The sequence below is a fragment of the Rhizophagus irregularis genome, chromosome 13 (assembly GCF_026210795.1).
Source record: "Rhizophagus irregularis chromosome 13, complete sequence".
Classification (NCBI taxonomy): domain Eukaryota; kingdom Fungi; phylum Glomeromycota; class Glomeromycetes; order Glomerales; family Glomeraceae; genus Rhizophagus; species Rhizophagus irregularis.
In genome coordinates this window covers 605492-623464 of record NC_089441.1, presented here as the reverse complement: position 1 = coordinate 623464, position 17973 = coordinate 605492, and the positions used below count along the sequence as shown (strand labels likewise).

The 17973-nt window shown below is 26.8% G+C and overlaps 6 protein-coding genes across 6 annotated transcripts; 1 reads left to right on the top strand and 5 right to left on the bottom strand.

The window, feature by feature from the left end:
* Window positions 1–401: 401 nt before the first annotated feature.
* On the bottom strand, window positions 402–2124 carry OCT59_004768 (uncharacterized protein; the record flags this gene model as incomplete). The annotated part of the gene is made up of 4 exons (XM_066137921.1): window positions 1620–2124; window positions 634–1537; window positions 504–563; window positions 402–430 (listed from the first exon to the last, which is right to left on the bottom strand). Exons 1-4 carry the CDS (start codon window positions 2100–2102, stop codon window positions 402–404), a joined length of 1476 nt encoding a protein of 491 aa, XP_065997116.1. The 5' UTR covers window positions 2103–2124.
* A 1912-nt stretch (window positions 2125–4036) lies between these two features.
* Window positions 4037–5253, bottom strand: OCT59_004767 (uncharacterized protein; the record flags this gene model as incomplete). Its single annotated transcript, XM_066137920.1, has 8 exons — window positions 4037–4041; window positions 4121–4150; window positions 4341–4369; window positions 4449–4494; window positions 4581–4616; window positions 4696–4729; window positions 4800–4839; window positions 5243–5253. 8 exons carry the CDS (start codon window positions 5251–5253, stop codon window positions 4037–4039), a joined length of 231 nt encoding a protein of 76 aa, XP_065997115.1.
* A 2822-nt stretch (window positions 5254–8075) lies between these two features.
* On the bottom strand, window positions 8076–8598 carry OCT59_004766 (uncharacterized protein; the record flags this gene model as incomplete). The annotated part of the gene is made up of 4 exons (XM_066137919.1): window positions 8076–8104; window positions 8175–8231; window positions 8302–8490; window positions 8583–8598. 4 exons carry the CDS (start codon window positions 8596–8598, stop codon window positions 8076–8078), a joined length of 291 nt encoding a protein of 96 aa, XP_065997114.1.
* Window positions 8599–9620: 1022 nt separating this feature from the next.
* Window positions 9621–12364, bottom strand: OCT59_004765 (uncharacterized protein; the record flags this gene model as incomplete). The annotated part of the gene is made up of 5 exons (XM_066137918.1): window positions 9621–9803; window positions 9898–10353; window positions 10425–10682; window positions 10887–11299; window positions 11389–12364. The coding sequence occupies 5 exons, from the start codon at window positions 12362–12364 to the stop codon at window positions 9621–9623; spliced, it is 2286 nt and encodes a 761-aa protein (XP_065997113.1).
* Window positions 12365–12752: 388 nt separating this feature from the next.
* OCT59_004764 (uncharacterized protein) lies at window positions 12753–14367 on the top strand (the record flags this gene model as incomplete). The annotated part of the gene is made up of 5 exons (XM_066137917.1): window positions 12753–13077; window positions 13148–13399; window positions 13472–13665; window positions 13737–13970; window positions 14053–14367. The coding sequence occupies 5 exons, from the start codon at window positions 12753–12755 to the stop codon at window positions 14365–14367; spliced, it is 1320 nt and encodes a 439-aa protein (XP_065997112.1).
* Window positions 14368–16929: 2562 nt separating this feature from the next.
* On the bottom strand, window positions 16930–17647 carry OCT59_004763 (uncharacterized protein; the record flags this gene model as incomplete). The annotated part of the gene is made up of 3 exons (XM_066137916.1): window positions 17195–17647; window positions 17036–17110; window positions 16930–16941 (listed from the first exon to the last, which is right to left on the bottom strand). The coding sequence occupies exons 1-3, from the start codon at window positions 17624–17626 to the stop codon at window positions 16930–16932; spliced, it is 519 nt and encodes a 172-aa protein (XP_065997111.1). The 5' UTR covers window positions 17627–17647.
* Window positions 17648–17973: the final 326 nt, after the last annotated feature.

The window sequence follows — 17973 nt, the reverse complement described above, 5'->3', positions numbered from 1 at the left end:
CAATTAACTTATACAATATCTGATATACATTCGCGGAAACAGATGAAGAAATCTAATGATAATACGAAAATCATTTAGCAAATAATATATTAAGTACTAATATCTATGCTATTACATAATGAATTATTGTTAAGTTTGATTTGGAAATAAGGGTAACAAAATTTTTTTTCATTATGTTTTATATTTTAGTTAATTAGCAATATCACTAATAATAGATAAAAATGTATATTAATATTCACTAATTATTCATCATTATTTATCAATGATAATAAAGAAATTATCAAATCAATTTAACAATATAAACCATGAATAAATAATATTTCTATTTTCAAAGAAAATAATATATAAATAAAAGCACATATTCCGATTTCTAATGTAAGATATAAACCTATAAGAAAAATTCAAGAACTATTTTCATCATCAACTATCTCTGTATTAAATGAATTAAAATTAATATTACATACATAAAATTATAACAATGTATGATAAATTAAATCAAATACCTCTTGATAATTGTAATGAGCTAGAAACCTCTAAATCAAGTAATTGTGAATCTTGACAATCTGTTAATGAATTACATTAGTAACTATTTGTATAATCAATTATTGATAATATAAGATGTGAAAATGCTACCTTTATTATCTTCCTCATTTAGATATGAAGTAATGATGGGTGAATTAATGGGTTTAGACAAATTGTTAAATGAAAATAATCTACTAGTATAAATGGCATCAGGGTTCTTTTCATATGTAGTTGAAATATTTGGTATCTCTTTATCAGCTTCTTCAAATATGGCTTTAATTTCTTTTCCTTTGTAACCAAATTTTTCTTTTTCCTGATAGTATTCATTTTCATTTTCATTTTCATTATCATGTGTGGAACTATACCAAAAAGCCAATATATCAAATAATTCCTTTGCTATTGGTCTTTGATTTGGATTAGCATTCATACATCTATAAGCTAATTTTTTATAAATTTCAGGAGTTCCTTTTCCAAATTCTGGTCTGAGTCCATTACATATTTTTAATGCTAACATAGCATCATGTTTTCTTTTATGAAAGGGTGGTTTTCCAGATGATAATTCTGCCATAATTACACCAAAACTATAAATATCAGATGATGTTGTATATGGCTCTTTATTTAATACTTCTGGAGCAACATATGGCAACACTCCACATATTTTACCATCTGATTGTTGTTTATTCAATGGTCCTGATAATCCAAAATCTGAAATATAAGAAACATTGGACCTATATCCACCATGATAAATTTGTAATACATTACCACTATGTAAATCCTTATGACAATATCCTAATTTATGAAAATTATTAAGTTCATATGATAATTTACGCAAAAATATAATTTTATCTTTCCATAAAATATTATTAAAATCTTTTGAAAGTACACTTCTTAAATTTCCTTTTTCTGAAAATTCAATAATCATCATAAATTCTTTAGTTACTGGATCTTTTGTCATTCCATAAAATTTTAAAAATGATTCATTATTTTTCTTAAAATAATCCCAATGTATTTGAAGCTATAATTTAAATTAAAAATAGTTTAAACATATATTAATTAACATAACAAATACATATTGTATATTTGAATATAAAATTTACCTCATTTAAATATTCAACTGATATATTCTGTGAATCATTTAACTTTTTCAAGGCAACTTTCATTGGGCTGGATTCTTTTTTTTTCCAAATTCCATCATCTTGTCTTTCATATTTTGCTTGACCATCAACCCATGTTGCAGAATATACTTTAGCAAATCCACCTTCCCCAATTTGTTTTATATCTTCAAATCTATCAAATAGTACCCATTCAAGAAATAATGGATAATCAACATCATAATTATTATATATCGGCCTTGCATTATAAATTGTATCCTTGATAAATTCATCAATATCGTGATTTTCACTGGTCCATCCTTCAATTATGCAACGAGGAACACATTCTTTACACCATGATTTTACATAGTTGACATAACAATCTTTATGGTTGATATTCACTGAACTTGAATCATTGTCAGAAATATTTAATTTATCAAGTTCAGATTCTAATTGATTTTCATTTTCTTTATAATTATCCTTACTCATATTTTTATAATTAAAAATTTTCAGTAAAAGATATTTGTAAAAATATTGGGCGTTTATTTAAATTCTTTTTAATAAGGGTAAAAAAGGAGATATATAACCAAAAATAGAATAGTATTGTAGAAGATGTTTGTATTACAGAAATTTATTTATTAGGAATTAGATTGGCGTAAAAATTTTAAGGTTGTACAGCAAAGAAAATGATGTACAAAATGATCGACGGTATATTTATACGTATTATACCCTATAAACAAATTACATAAAATCCGTTAATTTATTCCATTTCAACACTCATAATATTTAACCCTAGCCGAATTAATAATTTTAAAAGTTTTTTTAAAACTGGACACTGAATTTTTTGCAGGAAGTTATTTACGGAGGACCCCGAAATATACATAAAAGGGTCAGGTCAGAGTTTGCGTATAATGAGTCAAAAAATCATGTAGATCATTCCTTTTATGGATAATCCCAGCCAAAATAATATTTCCTAATTTAGATAATGGCTGAAATTATCATAATTCCGGCCCTGAAAGAATGCGTATTTTGGACCACTTCTGGACCTGACCTCTACATATATATTTCGGGGTCCTATTTACGGTATATCGCGTTTTATGTTTTTAACAAATAATAAATAAATCTTAAACCATTTGTTAATAAAGTGTTAATCATCAAATGTTTACGTTTAAATAACTTTCAGTAGCTTTCTCTTTATCTTCCTCCTAGACTCTTTATCTTCACATTCATACACTTCACAATTGTTTTTTGCTCCTATAGCAATATAGATTTATTTATGAGAAAAACATAATTTTTTGAATTTCACTCGGATGTTATATTATTTATTAAAATTGTATTATATAGCCCTGTAAAAAATCTGATCCGTGTTTTATCTTTCCATTTTTTTCCCGTGAATGTACTTTGCTAACAACTTAAAATTTTTTAAATGTATTGTAAAATTAATATTACAGTACATTATATACAAACCATGTTAAGATACTCGTTATTGGTCTTGTAGGGACATCGTACAATAGTTATATAATATTAATTGTAATATTAATTTATTAATATGTATATTTAATATAAATTGTAGCAAATTATTGTAAAATATATTGTAAAATTTAATTATAAAATAAATTGTAAATTTTATTGTAAAAATACATCTGTAATTTTAATCGTAAAATACATTTCCTCTATCTTCATTTAAATACTCCTCTACCATTCTTCATCTTTTTTTGATGTAAACGCTATTAAAGAAATTATGCATCAGTAACTGTTCGTTAATATAACTAAAGATAAAGAAAATACTTACAAAAATCTGAAAACCAACACGAAATGTTAGAAACATTTCGTTAACGTTAAATAAAAAGATTTTAAAAAAACATATTCATCTTCCCACCAAAATCCACATTCTAAATCTGTATAAAAAAAGAAAATTTTCAAAATTCATACGTTCAGGCCTATCAAAAAAAAGAATAGAATTTGGAATGTTAAAATAAATTTCGTTAGTATAAATAAACTAAAGCAGAGAAAAAACTTACCAATTCCGCGTTTCGTTAAAGAAAGAATCCCCTACAAAAATTCTGCGCGTCCAAGGACTTGACTGCATATAAAAAAAAAAGATAAAATTGAAACGTTAGCAAGACGTTTCACTAAAAGAATTAAATTAATAAAATATATTTCAGAATCCCTTACCGAAACAATACGCACCCAGGTACTGGCCGTCTAAAAAAAAGAGAGAAAATTGAAACGTTAGTAAAATGTTTCATTAAAGTATAAATTAAAAAAAATTCTTTTAAATCAAATAAATAATAGTTCTTTTCTAAAAAAATTCAATATTCATATATATTAAATATATTTGGTCTAACCATTTTTTTCAAAGATTCAGGCAATTTGTTGTATTTCGTTTACCTATAAAGAACTCTACGTGTCCAAAGACCTGCTCAACCTAAAAAAAAGAGAATATTGAAAGGTTAATAAAATGTTTCGTTAAAGGAATAAGTTCAAAGAAAAGTTTCAATACTTACCGAAATCAACATTTTTCAAAGATCTGTCGTCTAAAAAAAAAGGAAAAATATCAAAACGTTAGTAAAATGTTTCGTTAAAAGGAATAATTTCTAAGAAAGTTCTGATACCAATACTTTTAAGATCCGGTCACCTAAAAAAAAAGAGAAACCCCAAAATATTAAAAAATGGTTCGTTAAAAAAATATAAAGAAACATTAAAAAATATTGTCTGATTTCTTACCGAAATCCCACATGTCCGATAGATAAGTCCTAAAAAGAAGAAAATTTAGTACCAAAGACGAAAACAACAAAACAACAAACTATAAAAAAAAAACCTACCTCTATTTACACAAGAGACGGACACTCACTTCTATTTTCAAAGAGAATTGGCAACTCTAAAAGAAGAAAAACGAACTATTAATAAAGTTCGTTAAATAAAATAATTAAAGAAAAAACAAAAAAAAAACAAAAAATATCATACCAGAATCCCATATCCAAAGAGAATTGAGAGAATCGTCTAGATAAAAGAAAGTAAACGAATTGTTAGAATCTGTTCGTTAAAACAAAACAATTAAAAAAAAATTTGAATAACTTACCGAGATTTGCATCTAAGAAGACCGAAAGAACTGCCTAAAAAAAAAAAGTTGAAATGTTAAAACGTTTCATTAAAATAGATAATTAAGAAAAAAAAATTTTCCACCTTATTTCCACGCGTCAAAATAGCCGAAGAACTAAATCGTCTAAAAAAAAGTAAGAGAAATAACTATTAGAAATCGTTAGTTAAAAAATAAAACAATTAAAAAAAAAGACAAATTTACCGAAGTTCGCATCTAAGGAGAGATAGCTAGTAAGATTTTTCAACAAAAGGTGCGAGAGAAGCAGAAAAAAGAAAAAAAGAAATGGGAAATGTAAAAGTAAAGGGAAAGGGGAAGGGAAGGAAAAGGAAAGAATGAAGGAAAGACAAAAGAAGGGTATGAAGGGAAATGAAGGGACGAACGAAGGAAAAGGGAAAAATGAAAAAAAAGGTTCAAAAAAAAAAGTTTAAAAAAAAAGAAAATGTTAAAAAAAAAAAGTTTTAAAAAAAAGAAAATGTTAAAAAAAAAGTTTAATTTAGTTGATCGAACTGCGAATTATATCACATACACGTGATACATAATTTTATGGGGTTCTCCGAAACTTTTTTTTATATTTTTAATGACATGTATATATGTGCTCATATACATACACACATATATATATCTTATATAACAAAAAGCCCCTCCTCTTCATCACATTATAGATTATACACTATTGTCAATATTACATTTTAATAGTATATACTAGATGTAACCCGTCGCGTTGTGGCGGGAATGATACTTGCCCATCAAATAAGAGAGTATAAAGAGAGTAATAATAACACACGTCTCCCATCACTCCTCTTCATCTTCTCATCAATTCTTTACGTCTCCCATCGCTCCTTTTCATATCCCATCACTCCTTTTCGTCTCCCATTACGCCTTTTCATCTCCCATCACTCTCCCATCACTCCTTTTTACTTCCCATCACTCCTTTTTATTTCCCATCACTCCTCTTCGTCTCCCGTCACTTCTTTTCATTTCCCATCACTACTTTTCATCTCTCATCATGTCCTATTTCTCCTTTTTGCTTCCTATCACTTCTCATTACTCTTTTTTTCTCTTTCATCTTCTATTACTTTCCATTACTCCATTGTTATTTCGTTTTTTTATTAGCATCTTCTCCTTGGTCATTGTAATTTATTTATCTTTTTATTTATTGTTATTGTTTAAATACAGTGATTTTTTTCTTTAAAATTGTAAATGTGTGGCTTAAATTTTAATATTTGCAAATAAAATTTTATCAAATAAGATTATTTTGAATAATTATGCAAAAAAATTTTTTTTATAAATATCTTCGCAATAAAATTTAAATTTAACCGATCAAAATAGCTAAGTTAAAAAATCAGCCCAGCCGACTAATAAATTTGTACATCATGTGACATATTTGAAAAAAAACCCAGGCGGTGATCGCCCAGGCGACAGTTAGCAATCCTTCCAAAAAAATATTTCACAATCCCCCAAAAACAATCTATTGCTATGAAAAAAAATTTCCCAATTATAACAATCTATTGTCATGAAAAAAATCATCCCCAATTATAACAATCTATTGTCATGAAAAAACATTTTCCCATAGAATTTACTAAACCGATCTATTGTTACAAAAAATAAATAAATTATGTCAGTCTATTTATATTGAGCCTAAAAAATAATTAGGGAAAATATTACTAATAATAAGAATCGGGAAAAAAGGAAATTACCGTGGTGCTACAGCATCAATCCGATCACTGATCTAAATCTAAATGGTTTAAGAATGTGGTTTGGGAAAAAAATAATAACAATGAAGAAAATTGGAAAAAAGAGCGAAAAATATAATTTGGGGGAAAAGAAAAAGGATAAGGAAAGAACAAAAGGAATCCGTAAAAAAAATAAGTACCGAAAAAAATTCTGAAAAAAAAGAACAATAATCTGGTCCAAAAAGACTGAAAAAAAATTTTAAATAAATTAATAATATGGTCTAAAAAAAGACCGAAAAAAATAATAATATAAAAAAATAGTCTTAAATAACCAATAAAAAAAAAATTTTTCAGTTTGGGGAAAAAACCAATAAAATTCTCGGGTTGGAAAAAAAAACCCCGAAAAAGAGGGAAAAAAATGAAAATTTTTTTTTAAAAAAAAGGAAAAAAAAAGGAAAAGAAAAAGGAAAAAGGTTCGAAAGAGAAAAGAGGAAACTTAAAAAAAAGAAAGAACTGAAAGTAAAAGATCGATTCAAGAAAAAAAAAGAAAATTAAAAAAAAAAGGAATTGAAAGTTCAATTAGGTTCAAAAGAAAAGATAAAATTTTAAAAATAGGTTTAAAAAAAAATATAAATCGGTCTAATAATCCGATTAAAATTTCAATTGATAACAATATGACTTGCCGATCAAGTGGGTCTTAGCTATAAAGAATACAGATCAGCAATTCAAAATTAATTTATACAGGTTAATCTAAACGTAACTTGTGAAATTCATTATACAATATTTTGTACAATATATATAAGTAAAATCTTGTGAAAACATTGTAAAAGATTATAAGATTCATTAGAAAATGTATCAGAATTATATATTTTACAATTGATTGTGAATAAATTAATTTTAAAAATGTATTGTTAGAAATATCGTACTATATATTTTCAGATTTAAAATACCTTGTACAAGGCTTGTACAATGATTGCACAATGCATCATGAAAATTTAGCATTGTTAGCAAAGTATCATTTTCATGGAATTTATAGCCTTAAATCATGGAAATTTTCATCTCGCTAACACGGATATCCGTGAATGTATCATTTTCACGGAATTTTTACGGAAGATACGGAGAAATAATGGAAATATTCGGATAAAAATTTTTTATAAGGTAGACGTATAACATAGTGTATATAGCATCGGGACTTTTTGCCAAAATCTATTTTGCCGAAGCCACCGAACTCCATTTCGCCGAAGGACATAATATTTGATTAAATTTAATAAAATATGTTTATGTTTATTGTTCTTAATTTCAATTAACTTATACAATATCTGATATAAATATGAGTTATTTGCGAAAACAGATAAAGAAGTCTAATGATAATACGAAAATCATCTAGCAAATATATTAAGTACTAATATCTATTGCTATTACATAATGAATTATTGTTAAGTTTGATTTGGAAATAAGTAAAGTAAAATTTTCTTTTCGTTATATTTTATATTTTAATTAATTTGCAATATCACTAATAATAGATAAAAATGTATATTAATATTCAACTAATTATCCATTAATATTTATCAATAATAAAGAAATTATCAAATCAATTTAATAATATAAACCATGAAAAAAAGTAATAATATAAATAAAAGTATATATGCCGATTTCCAATGTAAGATATAAACTTACAAGAAAAATTCAAGAACCATTTTGGTCATCAACTATCTCTATTAAATAAATTAAAAATTAATATTACATACATAAAATTATAACAATGTCGGTATGTAAATTAAATACTTCTTGAGTGTAATGAGCTAGGGACCTCTAAATCAAGTAATTGTGAATCTTGACAATCTGTTAAAGTATTACATTAGTAACTATTTGAACAATCAATTATTGATTATGTAAAATGTGAAAATGGTACCTTTATTATCTTCTTCATTTAGATATGAAGTAATGATGGGTGAATTAATGGGTTTAGACAAATTGTTAAATGAAAATAATCTACTAGTATAAATGGCATCAGGATTCTTTTCATATGTAGTTGAAATATTTGGTATCTCTTTATCAGCTTCTTCAAATATGGCTTTAATATCTTTTCCTTTGTAACCAACTTTGCAGAAACTATAAAATTTTTTCCGATGTCAATATGGTATTGATAAGGTATCGGTAAAACACCAATATTGTAATGGTTTATATTCTTACACGAGACAGTTACCATTAAGTAACGGTAAAATAACTGCACATCATCAGTTATCGTTACAATGTTATCACTATATTATTATACGAATCTTCAAGACATCAAATTAAAGTCGAAAAGATTTATTATAATGTATTTTTAATAACTTATCAGTATCGTATAAATATTAGAACAATTATGTAACGATATATTAACGATATATGAGCTGTATTAATTAATAAATAACAAAATTTATTGCAAATTACTATTAAATAGCCTTAAAGTAGTACAAGTTTCTTATATAGTCAGTATTCAGTAAATCATGAGACGATGTACAACTATTACTACAATCATGAAGAAAATACACATTATTAACTAAATCTATCGCAGATAATGGAAAAACATGTCGCCATCTATTATCGGTTTGTATTCTATATACTGGACAGCCAAGTCTAGTCCGATTAGTCTCTTCAAACCATTTCACAATAATAAATACATACAACTTATTATCGTTACCTTGGTGACTAAAAATTGCTTCAACAATAGCGTAACTTTCATTGTAATCTTGTATTTGCATCATAACAACATCTCCAATACGCAAGTGATTTTTAGTGAAAGTGCCATGTTCATTTTTGTAAAAATATGTCGCGAGTTCATAAATGAAAATTTTTTTGTGTATCAAGGCAGCATTATAACCCATATCTGAATATGATATCATTAATTCCGATCGGAATAAAGGTCCATATAGATCTACAGAAACGTTCCCTAGCTTTAATATTGATATACGTTGCCTAAGAGATAACTTAACAATATTTTCGGCGTTTGTTTGTACTAAAGAATAGAACAAAGTAAAAAAATAATCTAATATAATAAAACCAATGAAATATCAAAAACTAACCATTTGTTTCAATATCACTGTCATAAGGTTGTTCTTCAATAATAAACCAATCACCAGCTATCCGTGCAAAATCATCTGATAAATTAGTGAAACCTTCACAAAATTTGGATATCCTTGGATCGATGCCACCATCAATTAAGTGTCGTAATGCAAAAAGTGTCGTATATCATTTCATTAAATCCAATTCAATATTTTTTCGATTCATCTTTGGTACCATTCCCTTAAAAATTTTATGCACAATTTCTTTGACACCTACAGAAGAATTAATTAATGTGGCAAAAGTTTTTGCATTTTTAACTAGATGAAAATTTGCATGTAGGTTTGGTAAATTACTAAATTCCTCAAATGCCTATGAAAAAAATATAGTAAATACAGCTATATTGAAATAATTTGATAATATTAATATACAATATTATAATATAATTAATAATAGTAGTAATTACCTGTGAGAGAATTATCATCTCCGTTTCTAAACATCGCTGCAATTCCATATAATCATCTTTACTAAAAGACTCTTTAAAAATGAAAGCTGTTGTTTCCGCTATAGTTTTCCAGCATGTAATGATAATTTTAGTAGCTGCATTACCCTGATTAACATTGCACCTTTGTTGAATTGTAGAAAGATCTAATTTTTTTATGCATGATGGTTCTAAAAATCGATTCAAAATAAATGGCATCATCATAGCTAACCTAAGGCAATCGGACATCATAAAGCTATCATGATGACCTACAGGATTTGGCAATTTATGCCATTGTTTAGGATATTCAAAATGTTTCCATATTTCTAAAAATTTTTTTTCCCTTCTTGTGAAAGAAGATTCATAGTTATACTTAATAATCTTTGAATTTTTCCAGCAGTTAGGTGATAAACATCCTGTGGAGTTTGCAAATGCCGTTCTCTTTTCAAGTGATCTAATATTGATTTTTTTGTACAAAGTCCATAATTTGTAGCAATACTTTTCTGACCCACTATTGTTGTTGCTAAATTTATTTCTTCAAATTGAGTATCTGTAACATGATGATAACGAGATATTGCAGCTATATCTAAATTTGGGTTAGTAAAAATATCCCTAGTTGCCTGACAAGATCGGCAACCTTTTACAGCAATGTGACGTTTAACACCTGTAAGATCATTTCCTTGCGGTAAATCTGCAGTAATTTGTCCAATGCTCGCTATAATTAATGAATCTTGTCCATTTATTTTGAAAATCTTACCTTTTTCTAACTGCTTCATTTCGTTAATAAATGGCTTAATAAATTCGTTGAAATTACCTCCAAATGGGACAAATCCAAGTATAAAGTGATTTTTTAGTTGCTTTCTCATATTAAATGGCATGTTTCCAAATTGTATATAGACTCCTCCAAGAGAGTGATAAACATTCCTGTAGGTTCCAAAATCGTCGTAGTACAAATCAACAAATAATTTGTATACTGGCAATGCATCTTCATAATTTTGTGTCAATTCTAACTTAGCATATTCAGATGGATGCTTATACTCCAATGATACTGATCTCAATTTCCAGCGGTTATTATGTTTATATAAAATCTCATTAATATGTCCGTCAGCATTTGGATCTTGTGAAATATTGACACGTTTGATAACATCTTGAGGTTCAATTAGTATAACTGCATTATTTTCATTACGATCAAGTAACCAAAATTCACCTTGCTCATAACTTCTTGATCGAGAGTTACTTTTAAAATTTGTTGGAAGCTCATTATAGGTTAATATACGTTGTATTTTTAATTTGTAGCCATCGTTTCCATATAAAATAGCCAAAAGACGTCCTAATTTTCTTCTATTATTGTCATTATAGCATAAATATTCTCCAATTTGATATTTAACTATAAAAAAATAAATATTTAAAATTCTAAATAAGCTATTCCTATAAAAATTAAATACTGTACTATATATATTTCTCTATAAATATTACCTTGTCTTATCATAATACTATTATCGCCAAAACAAGGAGATTCACCCCAAATTTCTCCATGCCAGAATTCTGAATGTTCTTCAGTTTCAATGGCTGGTCCAAAGTACATCCGATCAAATATTGATTTATTGTTAAGAATATGCCATATTATATCTGATATTGATAAATAATAAGCAGGCTTAATACTAGGAGTTATTGATGGAGTTTTTTTAGTAGATATTTTAATGGAATGTGATCGAATAGGTATTAACGGTAAACGTCGCCGCCACTCTCTAAATCGTCGGTTATTTGAAATAATATCACTAACACGAAATTGTGGATGCTTTAATATGTCAACTAACTCATCATACGCACGTGTAGAAATGCTGTGTTTTTGAATCCAACAAAAAAGTAATGTGGCAGTAATACTTTCAAAATATGGTCCAAATTCACAATCATTTTGTAGTAACTTATCTGATTTTAATGCCTCATCAACAATTGCCTCGCTAATAATAGTATTTATATCATCTTCAAAATTATCATCTTCATTCAGATCATTATCATCATCATTAAAATCATTGTCGTTCAGGTTATCATTATTATCATCATCATTAAAATTGTCATCACTGTCATCTTCGTTCAGATCATTATCATCATTATTAAAGTTGTTGTAACTGTCATCTTCGTTCAGATTATTATCATCATCGTTAAAATCGTTGTAACTGTCATCTTCGTTCAGATTATTATCATTATCGTTAAAATCGTTGTAACTGTCATCTTCATTTAGATTATCATCATTGTTATCATTTATATTTATATTATTAGCCTCACCTATATCATTATCTTTTTCATTCAAATTATGATCGTTTATATTTAAATTATTACTATTCAAATTGACTTCATTTTCGTTTAAAACATTTGAAGATGTGTTTGTAAAAAACTTATGGCGTAAATAAAATGGTTTTTTATGTAAAGAATTAATTCTATTTCGAATCATGCTTATATTTTTTTAAAATATTTTAAAAGTAGAAATAAAAAAAATTCGAGAAAACTTTACCAAAAAATATATTTAGGTTAAAAATAAAATTTTTATGAGAAAAACTTTACCGAAAAATATATTTAAGTTAAATTAGTTAGGCTTTTTATTCATATTAGTCATAATATCTTTTTTTATTAATATTAGTTATATAAAAAGTCAAAAAAAGTTAAATCGCGTTAATTAGTAATCAATAAATAACATCAGATTTTATTGGAAACGAAAATTAAATTCTCACGATATTAATAAGCTAAGTAAAAAATATATAATAGGATCATATTAATTTATTATTGATAATCTAGTTAATTCTCTCTTTAAAAAATAAATTGAAGAAATAATAAAAACTATCATGCCACCAAGAACACGTAATAATAGTAGAATTCAAGAAAAAGTAGTACAGACTACTTCAATTCAAAATAAACAGAAACGAACATATACTAGGCAAAAAAAAGCAGAAACGCTGCAATCTACTATAATTGGTGTTGAAGGGTCGCAAAAAAAACAAAAACGATCATATACTAGTAGACAAAAAGAAGCAGCAATACAACCATCAGATGTCTATACTATAATTGATGTAGAAGAGCCATTGACACAGCAATTAGAAGATAGTATTACGCTAAAAGAAAGCAATGCACTTATTGATTTTTTAAATGAAACTAATGATTATTTGTCTGGTATTTACATAATTTATTAATATTAAAGCATATTCTATATTAGATTTAATAGTATGGTATATTATATTAGATACCGAAGATGATGAAACCGTCCAAAAAGAAGTCACTAATAAAAATGATCTGGAAAAATCATCACGGCCACAACCAACTATGCCACCGAAAAACCAGCAAAAAACAACAAAAACAGCAAATACTAGGATTGGCGTTGATGAAATAGATGATGATGAGGAAGCCGTTTCCAACCTAGTAAAGCTTAACGACAAGAAAGCCACTAAAAATGTATCTGGAGCCGTGGCAGGGTTAAATACGAATTCAACTCCTGGTAAATATTATTAAAAAAATCTATTGATTATTAAAAAAGTTTAACTCTTATTTGTTATACTTAAAATATCAGTGGCACTTAACAATATAGGAAATATGTTTGAAATATGTATATGGCTGTCAAATAATCCGCATATTTTACAAGTAGCAAATCAACTTTGTGCTATGAGAAATATGTCACCACAATCCTTTGATAATGAAATAACATCTAAAACTTCGACAGTTTTGACAGCATCATCAGTGCCAACACCACAATCTGACGACAAGGTACAAAAAAATTTTTTTTTCTTATTCAGTTATAGTACATAAATAATAAATAATAGCATTTTGACTATAAGGGATCTGCACGTCTATGGTTGGAAGAAGCAAAATGTTTATTTTTACGATGTCGATCACCACCTGCGTCTAGTATTGAAGAACTCATTAAAGAAATATTTGGATACGAGCCATATACCGATAACGCCATAGACATTATTAAACATACAAAAAAAGTGTTTGGTGATTTTCGAAATAATTTTAACAATGATATTGATGCACTAGTTACAAAATATAAAGAGCGGCAACAAAGGCAAGTATAGAGTTTTGTCACTACCAACCTGAGTTCAATTCTCATTAAAAAAAAAAAATAAAATAATTAATTAATAAAAATAGTAGCATATTTTTAATTTTCTTTACATACTGTCTTCTTTAATTAGGAGGGTTACGTTAAATGACCTTGAAATTGAGGATTTTATAGATGAAGCAGTAGCCAATAAAGTATTCTCCAGATTTCTTGCTGCTACAAATAGACGACTTTTTAATGAAAACGGAAATATGGAAATATTAGTAGGGTTATTACAATCTGCATTTAAAGCTAGTTTCAATAAACGTGATATAAAAGCTATCAAAGCACTGGATGCTATTACATGTAATATGCAAGTATTTTCAAAAAGTGGCCGTAATATCGCTATGAATTTGGAATTATATTAATAGTAATAGTAATAAAATGCAAGATAAACTCATAGGAACTAGTTATGATATCGATATGTAATTATTTATCGTGATAATAATGTTTAAATATTTCTGGCAATGCATTAATTTATTTGCAAACATTCGTAAAATATATAAATATATATAATATATTTATTTTTCACAATATTTTCATAAGATTTATATATACATATTGTACATAAATTTTATAAATAATTTATAATAAACTTTGCAATTAATAAAAATTACGTGTGTCATGGTAGTGTCACGGTAATTGATCAAAATCGGACTTAGACTTTTAAGTTTCAAGATAGTTTTGATCAATTCTTTTTTTTTCTCAATTAAACTATCGAAACTTTTTTTAACTTTTTTTAAAAAGTTTTGATCGAATTTTTTTAATTAATTAATTATTTTTTTTTCAATCAAACTGTCAAATTACTTTTTTAAAAGTTTAATCAACTTCTTGAAAAGTTTAGTTTCGATACTTTTTTTTAGTTTAAAATTTCAAAAAATTTTAATGCGAGATTTTGGTATGTGCAATTTTTTTTAAATTTTATCCCTCTTTAAACGAACATTATTAACACTTTACGTTTTTTTTAGGAGGTTTTTATGTAAAATTTTGATAAGTGCAAATTTTCAACTTTTCTTCTTTACCTGTCTTCTAATAAACATTTACTACAGTTTGTTTTCTTTCTTTTATTAGACAGTTGGTTCTTTAGCTTTTTGTGCATGAATTTCAGTGAGTTTTTCTTTGTTTCCTATAAATACTTTTAACGAATGGTTATTAATATTTCTTTTTTTTTAGATGGATCTATAATATCGATGTAACACTATTAAAGCTAAAGTTGATCGCCTTGTATAACAGTACCAATGTACCGAATTCAAAAATCTATCTTTCAATATATCAAGGCGATGGTACGAATATTAGAGTCATGGGATCTCGGTAGGAAATCAGTTCATTTTTCTTAACAAAACGTTTCCTAATATGTTACATTTATACTTTTTTAGATGTTCATTAGACACATGAGAATTCGGTAAGTGGGTTTTTCTTTGTGTCAACTTATTATTTTAACAAAACATCTCTTGACATTTCAACCCTTTCTTTTTAGGTGAATCTGGACGTATGGGAAACCTTTAATAAAAAATGGCTTTTAACTTTTTTTTGTATGGAAGAATTAGCTCCGACTTGAGAATTGAAATTCCAGGTGAACACGGAGATCATCAGGTCAAATCAGATGATTGTATGATACCATTGTCCAAATCAGGTCCCACCTTGTTATAGTTGTGTCACCAGGGGCGCTATGTCAACGGAAATTTAGTACGTTGATCGCTTAAAAATCCGCGGCTATCCAATTATAACAAGAGGAACATTAGATAATCATGCATATATATTTTTTACATATTGAAATAATATTATTATCGCAGTTTTCAGAATTCTGTATACGTTGTAATTACTTGATGATTATGATTACAGGACAATTACTGGACAATTACTGGATAATTACCGAGTGATTATGATTATAGGACGATTATAGGATGATTATAGGACAATTACAGGACAATTACCGGACAAAATTGTCCGGTTTTTGTCCAGTAATCGTCCTGTAAAATCATAATCTCATAATCTTTTTAATTAGATGACCTGCAGGGGGTGGCACAATTTTGAAAAGCGCAATAATTACAAATGGTTATATTATAAAAGATTTTTAATTAGATTGTAATTTAAATTGTTAATTGCTATATTTAAGTTATTTGTAATTTACGAAAATTTTATGATGTTAGCAAAGTAATTTATAATGTCTTTAAAATACCGTGAAAATACCTATAATACGCTTTTCTATGTATATTTTCAATGAATTAACAATATTATAAAAAGAATTGTTCCGATGCAGTCAAAATACTGTGCAAATCTCATTGTGATACTGGATTAACATCGGAACAATTCATTAATAAAAAAGGATCGTCACATTACCCTAAATATATCTTGCATATATCTTAGTAATGACGCAATGATACCTCGCAAAAATTTAAGGTTTCTGCAAAGAAATATTTTTTTTTCCTGATAATCACCTTCACTTTTTATGGACTTATACCAAAACATTATTATACTAACTAATTCTCCTGCTGTTGGTCTTTGATTAGTAATAGCATTCATACATCTATAAGCTAATTTTTTATAAATTTTAGGAGTTCCTTTTCCAAATTCTGGCCTGAGTCCATTACATATTTCTAATGCTAAGATAGCATCATGTTTTCTTTTATGGAAGGGTGGTTTTCCAGATGATAATTCAGCCATAATTACACCAAAACTATAAATATCAGATGATGTTGTATATGGCTCTTTATTTAATACTTCTGGAGCAACATATGGCAACACACCACATATTTTACCATCTGATTTTTGTTTATTCAATGATCCTGATAATCCAAAATCTGAAATATAAGAAACAATAGACTTTACTTCTTCATTATAAATTTGTAATATATTTCCACTATGTAAATCCTTATGACAATATCCTAATTTATGAAAATTACAAAGTTCAACTGATAATTTAAACAAATTCATAATTTTATCTTTCCATAAAATATTGTTAAAATCTTTTGTAAGTACACTTCTTAAATTCCCCTTTTCTGAAAATTCAATAATCATCATAAATTCTTTAGTTACCGGATTTTTTGTCATTCCATAAAATTTTAAAAATGATATCTTACTTCTCTTAAAATAATTCCAATGTATTTGAAGCTATAATTTAAATTAAAAATAGTTTAAACATATATTAATTAACATAACAAAATTACATATTGTAAATTTGAATATAAAATATACCTCATTTAAATATTCAACTGATATATTCTGTGAATCATTTAACCCTTTCAAGGCAACTTTCATTGGGTTGGATTCTTTTTTTTTCCTAATTCCATCATCTTGTCTTTCATATTTCGTTTTACCATCAACCCATGTTGCAGAATATACTTTAGCAAATCCACCTTCCCCAATTTGTTTCATATCTTCAAATCTATCAAATGGTACCCATTCAAGAAATAATGGACATCTTGTATCATCACCCCATAATGGATATTTTGCATTATAAATCGTATCCTTGATAAATTCATCAACATCGTGATTTTCACTGGTCCATCCTTCAATTATGTAACGAGGAACACATTCTTTACACCATGGATTACAATTTTTATGGTTGATATTTAATTTATTAAATTTGGATACTAATTGTTTTATTTTTCTATTAATGTAACTCATTTTTATGATTAAAAATTTCGATAGAAAATAAATTAGTAAAAAAATTGAGCGTTTATTTAAATACTTTTATTAGAAAGGATTAAAAAGGAATTATATAACCAAAAAATAGAATAGTACGATAGAAATGTTTGTATTACAGAAATTCATTTAGATTGGCGTAAAATTGTAAAGCTGTACAGAAAAAAAAATGCTATGTACACAAAATGATCGACGGTATAACAGGATAAGTAATTTCGTAATTAACCCTAGCCGAATTAATAATTTTGGTCAAATTTAAGTTTTTAAACTAGAGTGCTTGACATTATGAAATGTTTTGCCAGGAAATTATTTACGGTATATCACATTTA